Source organism: Oryza glaberrima, chromosome 7 (genome assembly GCF_000147395.1).
Source record: "Oryza glaberrima chromosome 7, OglaRS2, whole genome shotgun sequence".
Classification (NCBI taxonomy): Eukaryota; Viridiplantae; Streptophyta; class Magnoliopsida; order Poales; family Poaceae; genus Oryza; species Oryza glaberrima.
In genome coordinates, this window is record NC_068332.1 from 24685175 (window position 1) to 24704416 (window position 19242).

Here is a 19242-nt window from a genome sequence, read left to right on the forward strand (position 1 = left end):
TTTTTGGTTTTTGGAGATACATTGTTTGTGTTTAGAGATTTGGCTGAGCTTTCTTGAATATGTTGAATTGGAGATATTAAATGCTCCCTCCATTTAAGGTTATAAGACGTTTTAATTTTAGTCAAAATCAAATTACTCTAAGTTTGACTAATTCTGTAGAAAAAAGTAGTAATATTTATAACACTAACATAGTTTCATCAAATCTATAATTGAATAATTTTTTTATAATATATTTGTCTTGGGTTAAAAATACTACTACTTTTTTCTATAAAATTAGCAACTTAGAGTAGTTTGACTTTAACCAAAGTAAAAATATCTTATAACCTGAAACGGAAGGAGTAGTTTGTATGTGAAATTAAAGTAAACTAGATTGAATTATTTTGAAATAAATAATGAAACTGATGTCATCTAATACTCAACTTATACATCCTTTTTGTAAATTGTCAAAAATCCTTAGGCCATGTTTGAATAATGGGAAACAAGATGTGAGATTGGGATTGAGAAATGAACGAAGGGTAAGAGGAAGAATGAATGGTTAGGATTTAAAGATGTCTTTTGTGGGTGGGAAATTATTTCCCTAACCCATTAGCCAAACAAGGCCTTATAGTATTGTTCGGTGACTCAAACAAGTCTGTTTGGTATAGTTCCAACTTTATCTTCATCTCTGCTAGAGCTGGAGTTTAACTAAATAGTTTTGGTTCCACTCAAAAAGTGAGTAGAGCAGGTTGAAGTATTCTCATAGAAAAAATTGTGAATGTGAAACTTTAAAACTTTACTCCAGATCCAACTCTTGGCATTAACTTTAGAAACTAGATTCTAGATCGCTATTGAAGTTAAATTTAGGAGTTGAAGGGCACCAAACAAGCCATAGAAAAGCACCAATGCTTTTATAATTTGAAGATTCATAATATAGAATTTCCTACACATATAATGTTTATGGTTTATTATTCCAAACACACACAAAAAAAGAAATTTGCAGTTATGTGTTAAACTCTATCACATATTTGGAGATTCGACAAGTTATGACAGGTCATTAGGTAGAACAAGTTATTAGTCCATACATTTAGGATTCCTCCAATATACTCTATATATCCCATAAAAAAACAAATCTAGTACTGGATCTGACACATCCTAGTATTACGAATCTATACATACCTCTGTCCAGATTCATTGTACTAGAATATATCATATTTAGTTCTAGATTTGTTTTCTTAGACAGGAGCGAGTAAGAATTTATGAGAAATTCTTGACCAAAGAATGAGACAGGTCGATGAAAGCTCAACGCCGGAAGGGACAACGGTGAGGTGGGGGCACAACCAAAGGGTTGGAAACGGGAGAACCAACCACCTCTCGCCCAGCCGCGACACCGCACCCCGCTCGCACGCACGCACGCACGCTACCCACCCCCTATCCACCCACCCATCCTCTCCTGTCTCCTCTACTCCACACCCTCCGCTTCTCCACTCCTCCCTCCCTCCCTCGCGATGGCGGTCACGCGCCTCGCCGTGGCCGCCGCCCTCTCGGCCGCGCCGCCGTCCTCCCGCCGCCGCAGGGCCTTCTTCCACCACTCCTGCCGCCCGCTCCCTTCGTCGGTGGCGGCGGCCAAGGCGTTGCGCGCGTCGGCTGCCCCCGCCGTCGACGAGGAGGCCCCCGCGTCCCCGCCTCCATCAGGTGCTCGCGCCCTCGCTCTCTATTGCTTCAGATTTTTTTTAGATTGGGCTGTTCCGAGTGTTCAGTCCACGCCGTGCGAGCTCTCTTGCATTTGATCTGATGCTGTCCATGGAGCTGAAGACGATGATTTGCTGTTCGTGCAGATCTTGGTAAGGGAGTGGAGAACTTGGTGATCATAGGCTCTGGCCCTGCGGGGTACACTGCTGCGATTTACGCCGCTCGGGCGAACCTCAAGCCCGTCGTGTTCGAAGGCTACCAGGTTGGTGGCGTTCCTGGTGGGCAGCTGATGACCACCACCGAGGTGGAGAATTTCCCTGGGTTTCCGGATGGCGTCACTGGGCCTGATCTCATGGACAAGTAAACATTGCTCATTTCTTCGCCTGTTTTTGAGTTTATCTGTTGTTAATGTTGTGTTCACTTGCTCATATCGGGCCATGGATTAAATCAGAATGCGGAAGCAAGCGGAGCGGTGGGGTGCTGAGCTTCACCAGGAGGATGTTGAGTTTGTGAATGTGAAGAGCAGACCGTTTGTTATTCGTAGCAGTGATCGTGAGGTTAGCATCATTGTGCTCTTCTTCCTTTTCGAGTTATGAACTTGCCACTTTTCACAAGGTGTCATTGTTGGTTTACGATAATACAATGTTCTTGACAATAGTGATTTTCGCAATGTTCTTGACAAAACTATCATCCATTTAATTAAGAATAAAACAAAGGAGAGCTGGTCAAGTTGTGTCGGGAAAGCATATCAGTATACAATTTTTATATGGTTTACTTAATTAGCTCTTACACTATTTGCCTAGTCATGTGCTTTAGTTCTTTAGTTGTGCTGTAACTTCTCTTTCTATAAGTATAATGATCAGTTTGATATAGCAGTCGTCTGTTATAATTAATAGTGCACAGAACTACTTTGGACAAATGTTTTTGCTGCGCTCATCCCAGTGAGTGTCCTATACAGGTGAAATGCCATAGTGTAATCATTGCTACTGGTGCTGCTGCTAAGCGCCTTCGATTACCTCATGAAGATGAATTTTGGAGTAGAGGTATCAGTGCATGTGCAATATGTGATGGAGCATCCCCACTATTTAAGGGTCAAGTTCTTGCAGTTGTTGGAGGTGGTGATACAGCTACAGAGGAAGCTATATATTTGACCAAATATGCACGTCATGTTCATTTACTTGTTCGAAAGGATCAGCTACGAGCATCCAAAGCTATGCAGGACCGGTAAGGAACTTTCAAGTCCTATCCCTAGTAAATGTATATATTTACCTTCAAGTGACTACTCTGTTCATGTAAATATCTTGCCCATGAATTGTTAGGATCTCACTTGTTTTGTTTGTGCATTCACATTTGTTAATAGCTTAAATGACTGATAACACAGGAGGATTGCTTTTCTTTTTTCAGCTGTAGTAATTTTTTATTTATTTTTATAACACATTTACCTTTTAGATCTGGCTTACAAGGGCATAGTTATATGCTGGGCTACAGCTTTCAAATGGTGTTTACAATTAGCTCCTGACATGGACTAAGCAACCTTGCAGCTTGACTCACTTTTAGCATCTCACCAAGTTAGACAGTGGAAATTGTAAAATTGGTTTATATTTAGGAGAAACCTGAGGACAAACACTTTGGAACTTATCTGTATATTAATTTGTTATGTTCTTTGAAGGATGTTAGCTTGTCTTCAGTTGCATGAAATATTAATGAGGTAAAATTTTCAATTCCCTGGATGTTTGGTTAACAGGTTGATTATGGCGAATGTTTCAGAGTACTCAGCAATCCCAACATAACAGTACATTTCAATACAGAAGCTGTGGATGTTGTCAGCAATCCCAAAGGCCAGATGTCTGGTATTCAACTGAAGAGAACTGACACGGGAGAGGAATCAGTTCTTGAGGTGAAAGGTCTATTCTATGGCATAGGACACACTCCAAACAGTCAGTTGTTACAAGGTCAAATTGATCTTGACGATGCTGGTTATATTTTGGTTGAAGAAGGCACTGCAAAAACATCAGTTGATGGTGTATTTGCTGCTGGCGATGTGCAGGTAACTCCATCCTTCAGATCTTCACTTCATGTTTATAACTTCTACATGGCTGTAATGTGTTTCATTCTTGAAATTTGAATATAATCCTGCCACAGTTCATATGTTCCATAATCATTAGCATGTCATGTCTTGTAGTCTTGTAGCACACCAGCACATCATGACTTACTTTTATTGAACACTAGCTGGATTGGAATACTAAATATGAGTATTCTAGTTTTAATGCCTTTTCAATGTTTATCTGCAGGATCATGAATGGAGGCAAGCCGTTACTGCAGCTGGATCCGGATGCGTAGCCGCTTTGTCAGTGGAAAGATACTTAGTTGCCAACGACCTTCTTGTTGAATTTCACCAGGTACTATCTTGTCTGCAGCATATATTTCTTTATGGTGACTGATGCTTCTGCCAACATTATCTAGCTCAATAATTGTTGTTCCATGGAGGCTAGCTGTTCCACTATCAAGTTTTGTGCCTATGATTACTGGTACACCAGACACTGCAGCAATTTCTGCTGTTGATCTTTTTCCTCTAATTTTAGGGTTTCTAGTTGCCATATACAGCAATTCTGCGCAGATCATGTTGTTCTTTTATTTCATGTATAAAATTTGAGGTTGGACGTTGTCAGCATGTATTGGTATTGTTATGTGTAATCGAGAATATATTTATTCTAGAAATGTGAAAGGATGAAACTAAATCTATTTCTCATCGTATATGTATCGATCAATGCACATTTAACATTTTTAGTTGACCATCTCTAGCAACCAGTCAGGCTTACAAGATACACTTCATTCTTTTTATTAAATTACAGCCTGTTCGTGAAGAAAAAGAGAAGGAGATTACAGATAGAGATGTCGAGATGGGCTTTGACATTTCTCACACAAAGCATAGGGGACAGGTACCTAACACATTTGCTTGTACTGTGGCTTCATATTGGTGCAAACATTTATGTGAAAACTGATTTGAGCTTGCTTCCTTTGCAGTATGCACTCCGCAAAGTATATCATGAAAGTCCAAGGCTTGTCTGTGTTCTATATACTTCTCCGACATGTGGTCCCTGCAGAACCTTAAAGCCAATTCTAAGCAAGGTTTGTTCTTGAAATTTGAAATTGAGCTCTAGTCATCACAAGTCATCACTCTAGACAAATAAAATACCTTGATATAAAGCTTTCTGATTGGCCCTCCAGTCCATCGATCATTATGCATTCATAATGACAGGCCATGTTAACGTTCATTTCTCTGATCTACCAATATGACCAATCTAGTTCATTTCTCTGATCTACAATATCGAATCATTAAAGAAAATCCATTTTAAGGTGCTAACTTTGTGATGTTCTTGTGCTCTGGACAACACAGGTTTTCAGTGCTTCTTGATAAACCTTGTAGAACTGATATTTATAGTTGCTTGACTAACATTTGATTGCCGCACCATTCTACAGAAGTTCCGTTCTGTTAGTCGTGCCTGTGTTAGTTTTGTTGTTAACGTTGCTAGTTGCTACTTGGCACTTGCTAATATTGATATCTTTTTCAGGTTATAGATGAGTACAACGAACACGTTCATTTTGTTGAAATTGACATCGAGGAGGATCCTGAAATAGCAGAAGCTGCAGGCATCATGGGAACACCATGTGTTCAATTTTTTAAAAATAAAGAAATGCTCAGGTTGGCTATCTTGAATTTGTTTATCTGCTACTAGTCTATATAAACATCAGTCACTTCATTGCTGCCTACTCCCTCCGTCCCATAATAGGTGACGTTTTTGACTTTTTATTTGCAAAGTTTGACCATTCGTTTTATTTGAAAAATTAGTACAAATATAAAAAAAGATAAGTCATATGTAAAGTACTTTTGATAATAAAGCAATTGACAAACAAAATAAATAATAATTCTAATTTTTTTTTGAATAAGACGAATGATCAAACATTGACAAACAAAAACTCAAAAAGACAAGTAATATGGGACGGAGGTAGTAGTTAATATAATGCAATGGTATCCCTTCTGATCGTTTTTAACCTTGGACTATGCAGGACTGTCTCTGGTGTTAAAATGAAGAAGGAATATAGGGAGTTTATCGAGTCAAACAAATGAGCTGAACCCAACATACGATTCAAATTTTAAAGTGTAATAGTCTTCTTTTGCCCATACTGACTATTTCTAGCTGCCACCATGGTGGCCAATTTTTGGTCAAAAATTTTCAGATGGGCCGGGTGTAGTGCGGTTCAAGAGGAAATTAGCCGGTCGCTCCTATTGAATTCAATCAATGTAACAGAATATATTCTTTTGCTGTACAACAACGTATTGGTCGTTGTCTTGACACCGTGCAAGCTCCTCCCTGGCAATATATACGTCTTCAAGATTTTGGACAGTGTGATCTATATGCTTAACATAATATTCATATGCTTATAGTGAGCTTGCTGGAAAGATACCCAGAAACAGGCAGGTTGTGTTGTTGGCCAGATGGGCTCCGAATGTCCCTAACATAAACTATCAAGGCATTGTTTTTGGAACAGGGAAATTTTACATTAAATTTATAGAAAATGGATAGGTTCATGTGAAAATCCAATGAAATTATTATGTTTCAAACGAGCCTTTTCTTTGCGTAGCAGAGGATGGTTGTTTGGGAAAGCTTCTGTGGCATTGCAGTTTCTTTCAAAATCTAACTCTTCTTAGAGCAAGTTTAATAATATAGCCAACTACTACCCCTAAATCACATGCAGTCAACTTAATAGCTAATTTATACTATAGTTACTTGTAAACATATTATACACTATTAATACATGGTTTTATCTGTCATACATACATTTTGTCTTAATGCCTGTGTTGCAGCTGGCTATAAATCTATAGTTCGTTGCTCTTTTTTCTTCTCTTTTATCGTCTTATATGTGTTTATAGCTGATTTATAACTCTTAAACCGTCACTGTTCACTATATTCTCAGAATCAGAAGCTACAGAATCTAAAAATGAGCTAGAAGCTCAAGAAAAAAAAACTATAATTTGAAGATAAGCTATAGATTCCACAAAATAAGTCCGCAGGGCCGGCCGAACACTCAGGAGAACACCACGTTTTTCCAGTCTCATCTCATCCTTCCGCGCCGACCGGCCGGCCGACTCCGCCGCCGCCGCTCCAAACTGGCAACCAAAAACGAGCGGCGCACGGCAAAAGCAATCACAAATTCACAATTCACAGCTCACCTCGGCGAGGCGCCAAGCCAAAGACGAGACGAGACGAGTCACGCCACCACGCGTCACCCTTCCGCCGCGCCGGGGCCTCCTCCTCCTCCGTTTTATCCCCACCCAAAACCGGCGAACCACCCGCCCGCCCAATCCCCGCCTCAAATAACCCCCCCTCGCCGTGGCCCCCACCCCCCAACAAACTACCCAAAAAAAAGAAACTAAAAAAAAAACGTAACAAATCCGCACAGCCACACGCCACCGCGGCACGCCACGCCACGCCACGGCCACCGCCGCCGCGCGACGCGACGCGAACCCGGAGAAAACGGGGGCGAAGGAATCTGCCGCCGCAATGGAGGCCGCGGCCTCCCCGTCGCCGCCCCCTTCCAGGGCGTCGCCGCTGCGGCTCAACCCGGCCGCGTTCCTCCTCCGCACCACCACCACCACCACCACCGTCCAGCCGACCACATCTGCCGACTCGCCCCCGCCCCCGCCGCCGACGCGGCCGACGCCCGGGGTCGACCGGCTCATCTCGTTCCTCTCCTCCCTAATCCCCCGCCGCGGGCAGCGGGCGAAGCAGCCGAGCAGCCCCCCTCCCACCGCGGCGGCGGCGGCGATGCGGAGGGCGGCGGAGAGGGAGGCGGAGGCGGAGCGGCAGCTGGTGGGGTGCGCGGTGCCGCTGTTCCGGCCGTACGTGGCGCAGCTGCCGTGGCACGGCGGCGCGCGGGCGTGGCTGTCGCGGATGTTCCCGCGGTACGGGCACTACTGCGGCCCCAACTGGTCGAGCGGGAAGGAGGCCGGGTCCGTGCTCTGGGACCGCCGCCCCGCCGACCACCTCGACTTCTGCTGCTACTGCCACGACATGGCCTACGACACCCACGACCAGGCCCAGCTCCTCCGCGCCGACCTCGCCTTCCTCCGCTGCCTCCAGAGCAGCCGCCAGACCCCCGCCCGCGACGGCATCGCCGCCGCCGCCATCTACCGCTCCATGTGCATCTTCGGTCAGCCACCAATCCAATCCACCCCCTTCTTGTTTTTTTCCCCTTTTTCTTTGCCAAATCATGCGAAGAATGCGCGCATTGCGTATGCGAATGTGAGATGGATCGATGGATGCTTATGCAGGGCTCAAGACGATACTGATACCGTACCGTACGAACCTGGTGCGGCTGCAAACCGGGCCGAATTACGCCGACGCCTTCGCCGATTTCGTCAAGAGGGTCGCCTCGTCGTCGGGGAGGCCGACCGGCAGCGACAAGCAGAGAATGTGAGAGCATTTGTGATCACAATGGCGCAGGATGAATCCAACTAATTGGAATTGGGGATTTTGAGGTCGTCGTAGTAGTTGTGTATAGCTCAAGTTTTGATTCGAACCCGGCGAGGCGGTGAGGTGATTATTTGTATCCTGTTCTAATGGGTATTAGTTGATGAGAATCTTGGGATCTTCACTGTGAATATAGCTTAGCACATGATTTATTATATCAAAATGTAGCCTCCCTTGATATCAAAATTCAGAATCAATGGATGCAAGTTACTATTTCTGAACGAAAATGGATGCAAGTTCTATTTCTGAACCAAAATGGATGCAAGTATGCAACAGCAAAGATGGTGGTATGTTAAGGATTTAACCTATAGAGAGCATATAGGCATAGGAATGTTGTACTAGTATCTGCCAAGGAAAGACATCCAGGCATCCAGCATTCCGGAAGATCTAACTAACTTTAGAGAATTAGAGTCATTGTCCCGATGGGCTTCAGAAATTTACATCATTTCAGTTTCAGTCCTACATATGACATCCTGAATCATCGTAAGTTCGTAACTAAGAAGGCTTTCAGCGATGTATAAATACGCTTGCTGCTATGCGAAGAACGCATGTTGGTTACAGAACAAAGGCTATGTTAAAGCTCTTCGTATTTCATTTGATCGAAGCATGGTTCCGATGGGCTTCATAACTCAGCCCAATTTCCAGGGATCGCTAATCTATCAGACTATACATGAAGACATTTCGTACTAGTAAGGGTATATATAAATGGCATGTATTTATTCATACAATTTGCACGTATGAGTTAGGATCTAATTTCTCACATAAGCATGTGGAAACAATCTGGGGAAGTAAGTTTGCTTTGCCTTGACAATCGACCAATACAGAAAGAAGCAAGGGATATGAACAATGGCCATGGCGAGGTACCTGCAGAAAAATTAATGGTGTTGTCAGGACAGCAAAGTTCATGGATGGTACGGATGAACAGATGAGAATAGCATACCATAGAGGAGCCCCTGACGATGAAAGGTCAAGAAATGGGTATGGCCACCTGAAGAATATGGAAACATGATTACAACGTTTAGAGGTAAACTCAAAAAACATTTTCTTGTGGCGTGCAACAACACACAGCCGCCCTAAATCTTAATACAAAGATACGCAAGTAACGTATTCCCCAAAAAAACAACACGAGATTGAAACAACACATGAGTCGTTGTTTCAATCTCGCATTCAATATGCACATATCAGTATGCTAGAATAGAAATATAAGGGTTCTTTTTGTTATGATTCAACTTTACCAATTAGAGCACAACAGCTTTCATCTCTTTAATAAAAATTACCCCTAAACTTGATCAGAAAGTGGTTCATATATGTACAAAATGCCCCAAGAGATGCAATAAATTTCGCTGAGAAGTAGGCAAGGTCGGTGCAGTCTAGATCTCTTGGGTTAATTGTCACATGGTCACATGTTCAGAAATACACATGTCCATACTCCATATCTCTTGGATAAACTGTTATATGGGCATGCCCATGTACAACTCATTGCAGCATTCTATAAAAACCTCTCCACTTTTCGTTGTATTTTTTGTAAAAGAATATTATAGTGTGAGTTCCCCTTTTCTTAAAGTAAAGAACCAATAGAATTTGAATACACAAATGACACTCTAACTTTTGTATTTTTCTTAGTGTACACTAAATAAAATGGCACAATGAAGGGGACCAAGACATTCCATTACATTGCTTAAATGTAAACGGCAGGGGAGAACCTACCAGGATATAGCTCCACAAGCATGAAGGACCCATTGGAAGGTTACATATGAGCAGCTCCAAAATACAAAGAAAGCCAGGCGGTACCAGGGGAAGGGCTGAAAAGAGTGAAAGCAACCAGGTGTAAAATAATCACACCAAGGTAAAAGAAAGAACAGAGTGATTTTGTCTTACCATATTGTTGAGAAATGTGTCTATCAGTAAAAGAACAGCATTAATAGAATGCATGCCATCAGTGACCTGCATGAAATTTTAAAGAACAAGATCAGCCAAAAATAAGACCTGTGCCGTTTATTACTGTTAGATTGCCTATGCTTACTACTACTATCATCTTAAATGTTTAGCACATACTAGATTTGGATTTACACTATGATTCTTACAGCTCAGTATAACAAGTAATTGTTTATATGCCACTAGAATATAATAGGGGAGAAAAGCCAAGGTAGGAGTTATTTCTTTTATAGAATAGAATTGATTTGCCAACGATAGGCATTTGGTTGGGGGGATGAACAGCTGAGGCTATACACATCCTGAAATTTTTACATACCAAGGAAAGTCCAAACTTATCACGGTAAAAGAATGGCACAAGAAGTCCCCAAAATGTGATATCAGTCAGCATTGTTGCACCTGCACTAGTCTGTAAAATAGATTACAATTAGTTGGCGATAGAATCACACAATTTGATAGCAGGCATGAGCTCAGTATCCGTGGTGCAGGTGAGAAGATTGTTTTTTTACTAGGCCAAAGAAATTGATGCTAGTTTGTGTTGAGTGCTAAATAACATGGAGAACATAAAATGTAGCTATGGTAGTAGTTTGAGTTGCATAGCCCCAAGCAATCAGCTGATGAACTTGCTCTAGCTTAGCACATGCACTGAATATCAATATGACGTAGTAAGAAAACTTAAGTGTTAGTATTGTATCTATATTCCTTAAAGCAGTATCATTTGGATTTAGATTTGACAGTATTGAGTATAGTTAATAAAGCACATAGCATGTCCATAATTACAATTCTAGAATGACAGGTGAGTTCAAACCTGGTAAATGATTTGCATGCAACGTCCCCATAATCCAGCTCTTTTCTCATTTGCTATTTGTTCATGATAGTTTGTTATCTTCTCCTCATCCCTTTTCATCTCACCAGAAGAAGTGGAAAACTCACGATTTTCCACATCGTCACTAAGAAATTCATGGGATTCATCAGCTTTCTTCAAGTTTTTGTTTGAGTAAACCCAACATCCGTGAGCTGATATAGCAGTTGCAAACTAAGAATAACACACTCAATTAGTGAAGGCATCAAATGATAGGCAAGCTAGAAAAGAAAGAAACGATAAAATAGCACATATGCAGATTCAAAAAGATAAAAGGTGGACAAACAACTTGGGAACAAAGAACATACCGCAAAATATATGGTGACTAATAAAAAGGTCCACCTGCAAAGATAATTCAGGAGAGAATTAATTAAGGGTAATTAATTAAAGTCAAAAGAGCAGTTAGGTTCATCTAAGGAAAAGGGAGGAAATAATAAAATCAAGAGTCAAGACTGCAAACAACTACAAGGGGGCTGATCAACTGCATGCCTTCTAAATCAACAACAACCAGAATATTTAAAACATTTGCCAGATCCATCTGTCTGACACGGGGCAATTAGCTCAGTGGCCAAACCAAAAGCAGAAAGCTCCAAATCTACATGGCAGTACAGAGATACTGTAAAGTGTAAACAGCCAAAAGTCAATGGATCAATGTGTGGATCACTTCGAATGCTACTATCCAGATATGTCAAATCACTCCGAACAATTCTCGCTGGTAAACGCTAGAGTAATTTCTACACCACATTATATAGAACAGCTAGACGCTCGCGTATGCTTTACGAACATATGCTTGTATGGACGATGTGTACGATGTTTGTCTTAAATTATTCGAGGCAATCAAGCTTGCTCAGATAGTGGAGGAGGAGGAGGAGACCGTACTGGGTGTAGAAGAAGAAGACGTCGACGCCATGGGCGAGGAGGAGGCGGACGAGGAGGGCAACGGCGGCGGCGAGGGCGAAGGCGCGGTAGCCGAGGAGCCAGCCGGGGTGGAGGCGCGCCCAGCAGGGGACCCACAGGTCGGTCCCGCGGAGGGGCGCGGCCGCCCTGCGCAGCCGCGGGAGCAGCGCCGCCGCGGCGGCCGTCGGCAGCACGATGAGGGCGCCGCAGACGAGCACCTGCCACCGCAGCCAGTACGCCGCCGCGCCGTCCTCCGCCGCCGACATCCCCCCGCGCCCCCGGCGACGCGCGGTTGACCTTTGCTTGAGCCTCGCGTCGCGTAGCGGCAATGGAGGTGCGGCGCGGGGGAATTTTGGGGTAGTTGGGGTTGGGTTGTTGACGGTGTGCGACACCGCGAGTCCGACCGCGACTCGGCCAGCGAGGCGGTGAAGTTGCGGAAGTAGACGCGGAGACGGAGATTGGAGGGAAAGGTTAGTATTCGGCCACGGATTGGCTCGCTTTTCGGGTCCGGGTGCGGTGGGAGCGCATTAACGGTGCCGAGTCGTGGTCGTACTATTAGTCAATTTAAAGCTAACCTATATAATAGGTTGGCTATAAGGTTATCTTTATTTTCTTCTCTCTTTCTTTCACTGTAAATTTAATGCATATTTCTTAAAGCTTGTGTGTAGTTAGCTCTTGCATAAGAGCCAACACTCTTCACTTTTGTTTATCTATCTCTTTCACGTAAGCGTATAGCTTATTTATAGCCCATTATTATCCTTGCTCTCACTCGCTGCTCCCCTGCTCTGCTTCAGTTGCTTCGCGCGCTACGCCGATGGATCGGGATTGGTCGGGTGGGGCGTTCGAGTTGGTGGTTTGATTTGATTTACGTAGAAATTCCATAAAATTCAAATCTTATTGAATGTTTTTGTCCATTTGATATAAAATATTGGAGCTTTTCAAATCATACGAAATTTCTATTGCATCTAGATTTTAGAGGAAATTTCGCAAGAGCTCCAATCTCTTTCTAAAATTTTCTTTGTGTTAATCTCTTTCATTTGATTCCTATTTTTTTTTCTTCAGGCCAATTAAACGATCATTTCTGTGCTTTGTCCATTTTATCATTTTTGTGTTTTGTCCTCCATTTTTCAATTCCTTTGTCCTGTTTTTCTTTCTCCGTTTTTTCATTCCATCGGCCATGTCTCGTCTCTAAAACTTATCATGCCAATCTCAACCAGCTTTTTTTTTAGCAATTTCCTGCTGTTGGTTTGAAGAGCAAATTAGGCGCCAATTTCTATTGGGAGAATTCAAATCTAACTTTGATGCAGGTTTAGAGTACTCTCAAGTCTAAACAAATGACTTATGGGTTCTGCTCCAATTTGGAGATCACCATTACCAACCATGCAATGCTAATCCAGTAGATCGATGACAAATACGATAACATCAAGGCATCGACTATCGAGAAGCTCGAGGGTTTGTAATATTGATAACTTACAGTCTTGCCCATAGCTTTCATGAACAAGGTGGTGGATTGCTCAGAGAGAAGCACGATGACATCTCACGTTTGGAAAATATTCCATTTGGTCTTATTACTGCTTACAGAGTTGGACGCATAACTTCTCATTTACCATAGTCAGAGAGCATGCACAGACATACATGGAGGAAAAATGTGGCAGCAGCTGATATACAGGCATACAGCCATGCCATCCCAGCAAAACAGAAATAACTTCTGGGAGCTAGACAACGAATTCCATCGGTAGCCCAGCCCATTTTAATGATAGCTCATAGCAATGTATCTTCTGCATCTTAATTAGGTCAAATGATTTTTTTTCCCTGGGATCAGTTTGCTGTGTCAATTGTCAACATTAAAGAAAACCAGAATGCTTGTCTCATTATGCCCATTATCGGTAAAGGCTGGAATATATGAGTATAGAGCTCAAAAGGACCTTCCGAAAATATCAGTCCAACTGCAAATACAGAACGCCATGACCAGAAAAAAAACAAGAGCAGGTACCTGCCAAAAAAAAAGTAATTTTATACTTACTGTGAAACATAAAGAGAAGATGATAAAAGGATACATCTTCCCATAAAATAGAAAAATATACCCCTATTCCTTAATATCGGCTCAGTTTAATTTCCATCCCTCAACTACAAAACCGAATGAAAAACATCCATTAACTCTCATGTTAAGAGTGAGGCTACAAGTTGAACATACAACAAACAGTAGGCCTACATGACGAACGGTGACAACTATACCAATAGTTAATCTTAGATGACCAACCATGACTCACTAGGACACAAGCAGACACATTGTCTGCGGGTCCAAACCACCTAAAACAGGGTAGGTTGGAGGAACAGGTTTTACCAGGTTTTGAGAATAGAGGGGCAGATTTTACTTGATTTTGTAAATGCCAGACAAAAACTAAGCCGAGTCAAGAATCGAACGCCAGGAATAGATATTTTCATTAAGAAAAAAGAGGCCCAAGAAAAAGCAGAACTTACCTGTTACCGTTTGACCCATTGGAAGCTCTTTCTTGCTTTTGCCTTTCCAGGCTTTTTCCTTTCAACAACCCGTGAGTCTCTTGTCAAATATCCAGCTGTTTGGTTTAAGTATGAAGACATAATTAGAAGTGTTGGAAGATAATATAGAAATGAGAAAGAATAGCAAGGCAACAAGACAAACAACATTCGCTGAAATAGAAGTCATTTTGGATGGTTGCTCATAGGGAAAATAATGCTCAAACAATCTCAATGTTCAAATGTGAACTGCCAATCATCATCTAGAGGAGTAAGAGTCATCTCCTTTACCTGCTTTGAGATTTGGGCGTAGTCCTGGTTCCCAATTCTGCAAGGCCCTGCTGATCCCTAGCCGGATAGCTCCAACTTGTCCTGCACTTGCAAAAAAGAAATTCAATCAGGGAGAATGTTTTTGTAGCCTATCTAAAAATCAACTAGTAGAAACGTGCAGCGTCTAATAGCAAATGTGTATGAGTTAGAAAATTACACTGAATAAAACATATTAACTAAAGACTCAATGAATCCAGGCACTGGCATTGAGGTATGATACTAAAGCTGGAATCCGTGGAGCATTGAAAGATAAAGCGTGCAAAATTATGCGTGAATGAATGCCTCATGTGAACATGAAATATGACATATATTCCATATCTCATAATTTACAATACAGAACCCAAGAATTTATATGTGCATAGTTAATGCAAAACACTTTCATATAGAACCAAGGGCCAATTTGGATTGCTACCCTACCAAAATTTGCCCTACCAAAATTTTGGTAGGGTAGCAAACCAAACACCTCTACTAAAACTTTACCTATGCCATAAATTTGGCTTTGCCTATGAACTTGTCTCTTATGGGCAAATTTTGGCTTCAATCCAAATAAACATTTTCAACTCTACCCTACCAAAACTTTGGTAGTACCAAAACTTGCCCATTTGGTACTACCAAAATTTTGGTAGGGTATCAATCCAAACATGCCCCAAAAGCAATTTATCATGTCTATCTCCAGAAAATTATTTATCATGTCAAAAGAAATAAATACTAACCTGAGACACCACCACCTTTCACAGTACAAGTAACATCCCAACGCCCCAAAGTTTTGGTCACGGTAAATGGGCGAAGAAGATCAGCCCGATGATCCAGAATTGGGAAGTAAGAATCAAATTGTTTGTCATTGACAATGAACTTCCCATCACCAGGCTGAATCCAAACACGGGCAATGCTGCATTTCCTTTTCCCTGTTCCATAAGCCCTTCCTTTCTCATCGACTTGTCTTACACGTGCTTTAGCAATTTCCTCTTGCTTTTGGCGTTCTACATCAGCTCTGCTTGATGTTGCATTCATTTTTTCAATAGTTTCATCTTCTATTTCTCTTAGGGGAGGTAATCCAGGAACACCCCTAACATCCTTTAAGAGGATCAAACTAGCAATCATATCCTCTGTAATCCCAGAGGCCTCAATGAGATCACCAAATGCACGATTTGGACCTGCAACCACAAAAAAACTACTTTACGACATGCTACAAACATATGTATGCACTATGGATTATTCCTGCATAAGATCCTACTTAATAGCAGAAAGAAAAACTTTGTATATTATTAGAATCAACTAGGGCATAATAAATAATTAAATCAGTCATGAGGTTGCAGAAGCACGCAGAACAAAAATCACAATGATCATGAGTGAAATTATCTACCCGATTCAATGATACCTTATTGCAATTGATGGTAAATGACATGAATGAGTGGCATCACATGAAACAAATGCTGGTGGTGAGTGGAGACCAACAGGCACATTCCAACTTCTGCATTGAAGCAAATTGCTCCTAAAACACCTACCGGATATTTGTGATACCTCAAAATAATTAGCTACTGATCAAGTATACAAACCTGGCAAGCTCGTCCTGATACAGCATTGTAAGTAAACAACATCTAACACTTGGAATACCATTTCAGAGATTTATTATGTCTGCGGGTATGATCCTATAGCTCCAAACTACCGCCAATTCAATCAGTTGCATAATACTAATTATTATACACACATAACAGCAACCATATTATGACAAATTATGTTACTGCATAAAGATAGATTTACCTTTGAGTGTCTCCATTAGTTCTTGCTCCCTCGCCCTTCTCTCTTGCCGTTTTCGCTCTTCCTCCTCCTCGTCTACCCCCGCATCGGCCTCATCAATCGCAGCGCCCTCACCTCCGATCCCCTCAAGCCCACCCCCGAGCACGGCCTCCGCGAAAGGATCCTTCTCATCCTCCCCACTCAGCGTCCACAGCTCGTCGGCGCCTGCCCCCGGAGCCTTCTCTCCAGAAGCGACGGCGGCGGTGGCAGCCTCTTCCTTGAAGATCTCCTCGAACACGTCCCCCTTCTCGCTGTCCTCCGCGCGGAAATCCTTCGCCCACGGGTCCTCGCCGGCGGCGCTCGATCCTAGTGGATCCTCGCCAGCGGGAGCTTCGACGCCCTCACCGGCGGCGAAGGGATCCGGATCGCCGTATTCCGGCGTGAACGCCCATGGCTTGTTGGGGTCGTCGTCGCGGCCGGACGTGGACAGGAGCCGCGGCCAGAGGAGGCGGGAGGCGGGGAGGGGACGACGAAATGGAAGGGTAGCGGAGACGGGAGAGGACGAGGCGGCGGCGGTGCTCGCCGGAGTTAGGGTTTGGAGGCGGTGGCCGAGGCGGCGGGAGGAGTGGAGGAGGCGGCGGAGCAGCATGGTGGCGACCGGAGGAGGGAGGCGACCACTCCGTGGAATGCTAGGGTTTTAGCGGCTTAACTCGTCTCGGTTTCCTCTTTCCGCTTCCTCCGCTAATTTTACGTGTTGCGAACGGGAAAGCGTATTACCCTGTTGCTTGGTTTCAGCTGGAGAGGCGTATTTCGTAAAATTCCGTATCCTAGCTTCGAACACGTATTTTGTACAATCAGCTTTGGATTTTGTACTAATCTCGACTTCTCGAGTACGAAGATCTGCGTACTGGTATATGGCCGTGCGATCCAAATCCACGCGATACACTGGCTTAGTTAATTACTGATCTCACCGTAGAAAATGCAGTGAGTAAGACAGTAAGTATATATTGCAAATCTAAGGTCAAGTCCGTCCTGTTCTACCCGATTAATGGCTTGCATTGATGACTTTAACTAACCATTTCGCCGTCACTAAAGCTCTTACCCGTACTACGAGTGTACTACAGATATCATAAATTGAAGATTCAGCAAACCAAACTCGGCAGCTTTGATGTCAGTATACTTGTGTGTATTATTGTCTTTAAAACATGGTCTTAACGTGCATTTTGCAATGGAAGTGGTGTAATTAAGATGTGAGCAGGGTTCATGTTAGGACGGAAACGGGTAAAAAAGAAACGCTATGCACACGTGTAGGTGAGCGCATGAATTTGTACTGTACACAAAGTAAGATGTTCTAACGTGTTTGTGAAATTTGAAAACATATTTTTAGTCAAAAGCTCAAATGGTTTTCAAGAAATTGAAATTTAAACGGCAAATTCGAGCAAAATCTGGTGAAAAAAAGCATCGGAACCGCAGGGGATGCGACTACTATGGCTGTGCTTAGTTCACGTTAAAATTTAAAGTTTGGTTGAAATTAGAACGATGTGATAGAAAAGTTAAAAGTTTATGTATGTAAGAAAGTTTTGATGTGATGAAAAAGTTGAAAGTTTGAAGAAATATTTTGGAACTAAACATCGCGTATGTGAGTTGTCACACGGATTTACACCTGCACGAAAGTAGCACGAATACTGGCTTTACTGATGAAGAGAGGAAGTTTACAGTTAACCCAGGTTTGATTGGCTTTTACCTCATGCTGCGGCAAGATCTTCGTGTCACACTCACACTGACATCGAGAAAAATGTCTGAAAGCTTTTGTTTCCTTACGGATTTTTCTGCAAAGGCTCGCGTCGCTGCTACCTGAATAGGCCGAAAAGCGACAAGATTGAGGCATCCAGACCATCGGCATGTGAATGTACTGCCTCCCCTGCTCATTTGCAAAAGGCTAAAAGCCTAGAAAGCGATCCTTTTTACCCCAAAAAAAAAAATTCCATACACGAGAAGAGGTGTTGTAGTAAGTACAGTATACTAGTAGAACATTTTAGGCGTAGTTCAACGCGATGATGTGAAGAATGATTGCAGCATATGAACTGCCACTCATTTGCGATCATATTGTAGATGACCAAACTACAGTGAGAACACCTTATTTGCAATCATGTATAAATTGACAAGTTTACAAGTTACCTTTCATCAAACAAAGATTCTCTACTTTGTATGTATCTCTTTGGCTCTTTGGCCTTTACAAGCATATTTTAACTTCAAATTTCAGGAGAAATTGAATTGTTTTCTACGATACACGCCTAAAGTTTCAGATACAGATTTTATCCTGATATGCTTAAAAATTCAGAACAGGAAAGAATATTCATAGCAGATTCTTCACCAGCCTGTCTGATAGTAGAAATCCCCAAACAAAATTAACCCCCCAATTAGTTGTACACCAGCCAAAAACTAAAGCTCTCCTCCAAACAGTGGTCCAGCACAAGCAAATTTTGGGCCAAACCTGAAAGGACCCCTCCTCCAACCCGACACTGTAGCAGGTACATGATGAGAAAAACAAACAAAAACAATGAGAGAGAGAAAAGCAAATTAAAATTGCAAACAAGAACAGGTAGCCAGCTTGCCAACGCCACTAAGAAAACAGTAACAGCAATCCTTTTCATCTAATTGGTCCCAAAGTTTTTAAGATTTTTTTTACTGTAATCACGCACCTAATCTTCCTCATGGAGTCATACCTACTCTCTCTGCCTGAACCTCTCGCCTAGCAACACGCAATACCATACTATAGAGCAAACA

General features: G+C 42.5%; 4 protein-coding genes across 5 annotated transcripts; 2 read left to right on the forward strand and 2 right to left on the reverse strand.

The window, feature by feature from the left end:
- Positions 1-1430: 1430 nt before the first annotated feature.
- Positions 1431-6080, forward strand: LOC127780760 (thioredoxin reductase NTRC). The gene is made up of 10 exons (XM_052307715.1): positions 1431-1671; positions 1815-2028; positions 2120-2225; positions 2627-2892; positions 3436-3715; positions 3960-4067; positions 4521-4607; positions 4693-4797; positions 5241-5371; positions 5737-6080. Exons 1-10 carry the CDS (start codon positions 1485-1487, stop codon positions 5795-5797), a joined length of 1545 nt encoding a protein of 514 aa, XP_052163675.1. The 5' UTR covers positions 1431-1484; the 3' UTR covers positions 5798-6080.
- A 943-nt stretch (positions 6081-7023) lies between these two features.
- LOC127780764 (uncharacterized) lies at positions 7024-8428 on the forward strand. The gene is made up of 2 exons (XM_052307719.1): positions 7024-7881; positions 8003-8428. Exons 1-2 carry the CDS (start codon positions 7233-7235, stop codon positions 8146-8148), a joined length of 795 nt encoding a protein of 264 aa, XP_052163679.1. The 5' UTR covers positions 7024-7232; the 3' UTR covers positions 8149-8428.
- Positions 8429-8629: 201 nt separating this feature from the next.
- On the reverse strand, positions 8630-12298 carry LOC127780763 (uncharacterized). Its single transcript, XM_052307718.1, has 8 exons — positions 11875-12298; positions 11304-11337; positions 10942-11169; positions 10453-10542; positions 10080-10145; positions 9909-10003; positions 9142-9189; positions 8630-9065 (listed from the first exon to the last, which is right to left on the reverse strand). The coding sequence occupies exons 1-8, from the start codon at positions 12156-12158 to the stop codon at positions 8951-8953; spliced, it is 960 nt and encodes a 319-aa protein (XP_052163678.1). The 5' UTR covers positions 12159-12298; the 3' UTR covers positions 8630-8950.
- Positions 12299-13434: 1136 nt separating this feature from the next.
- Positions 13435-17149, reverse strand: LOC127780761 (30S ribosomal protein S9, mitochondrial). 2 transcript variants are annotated; one of them, XM_052307717.1, is made up of 6 exons: positions 16480-17149; positions 15432-15872; positions 14680-14760; positions 14374-14468; positions 13977-14019; positions 13435-13885 (listed from the first exon to the last, which is right to left on the reverse strand). In XM_052307717.1, exons 1-4 carry the CDS (start codon positions 17102-17104, stop codon positions 14377-14379), a joined length of 1239 nt encoding a protein of 412 aa, XP_052163677.1. In that variant the 5' UTR covers positions 17105-17149; the 3' UTR covers positions 13435-13885; positions 13977-14019; positions 14374-14376. The 2 variants fall into 2 exon arrangements, with proteins under 2 accessions (XP_052163677.1, XP_052163676.1); XM_052307716.1 differs by lacking the exon at positions 13977-14019 and having other exon boundaries at positions 16480-17148.
- Between the last annotated feature and the right edge of the window lie 2093 nt (positions 17150-19242).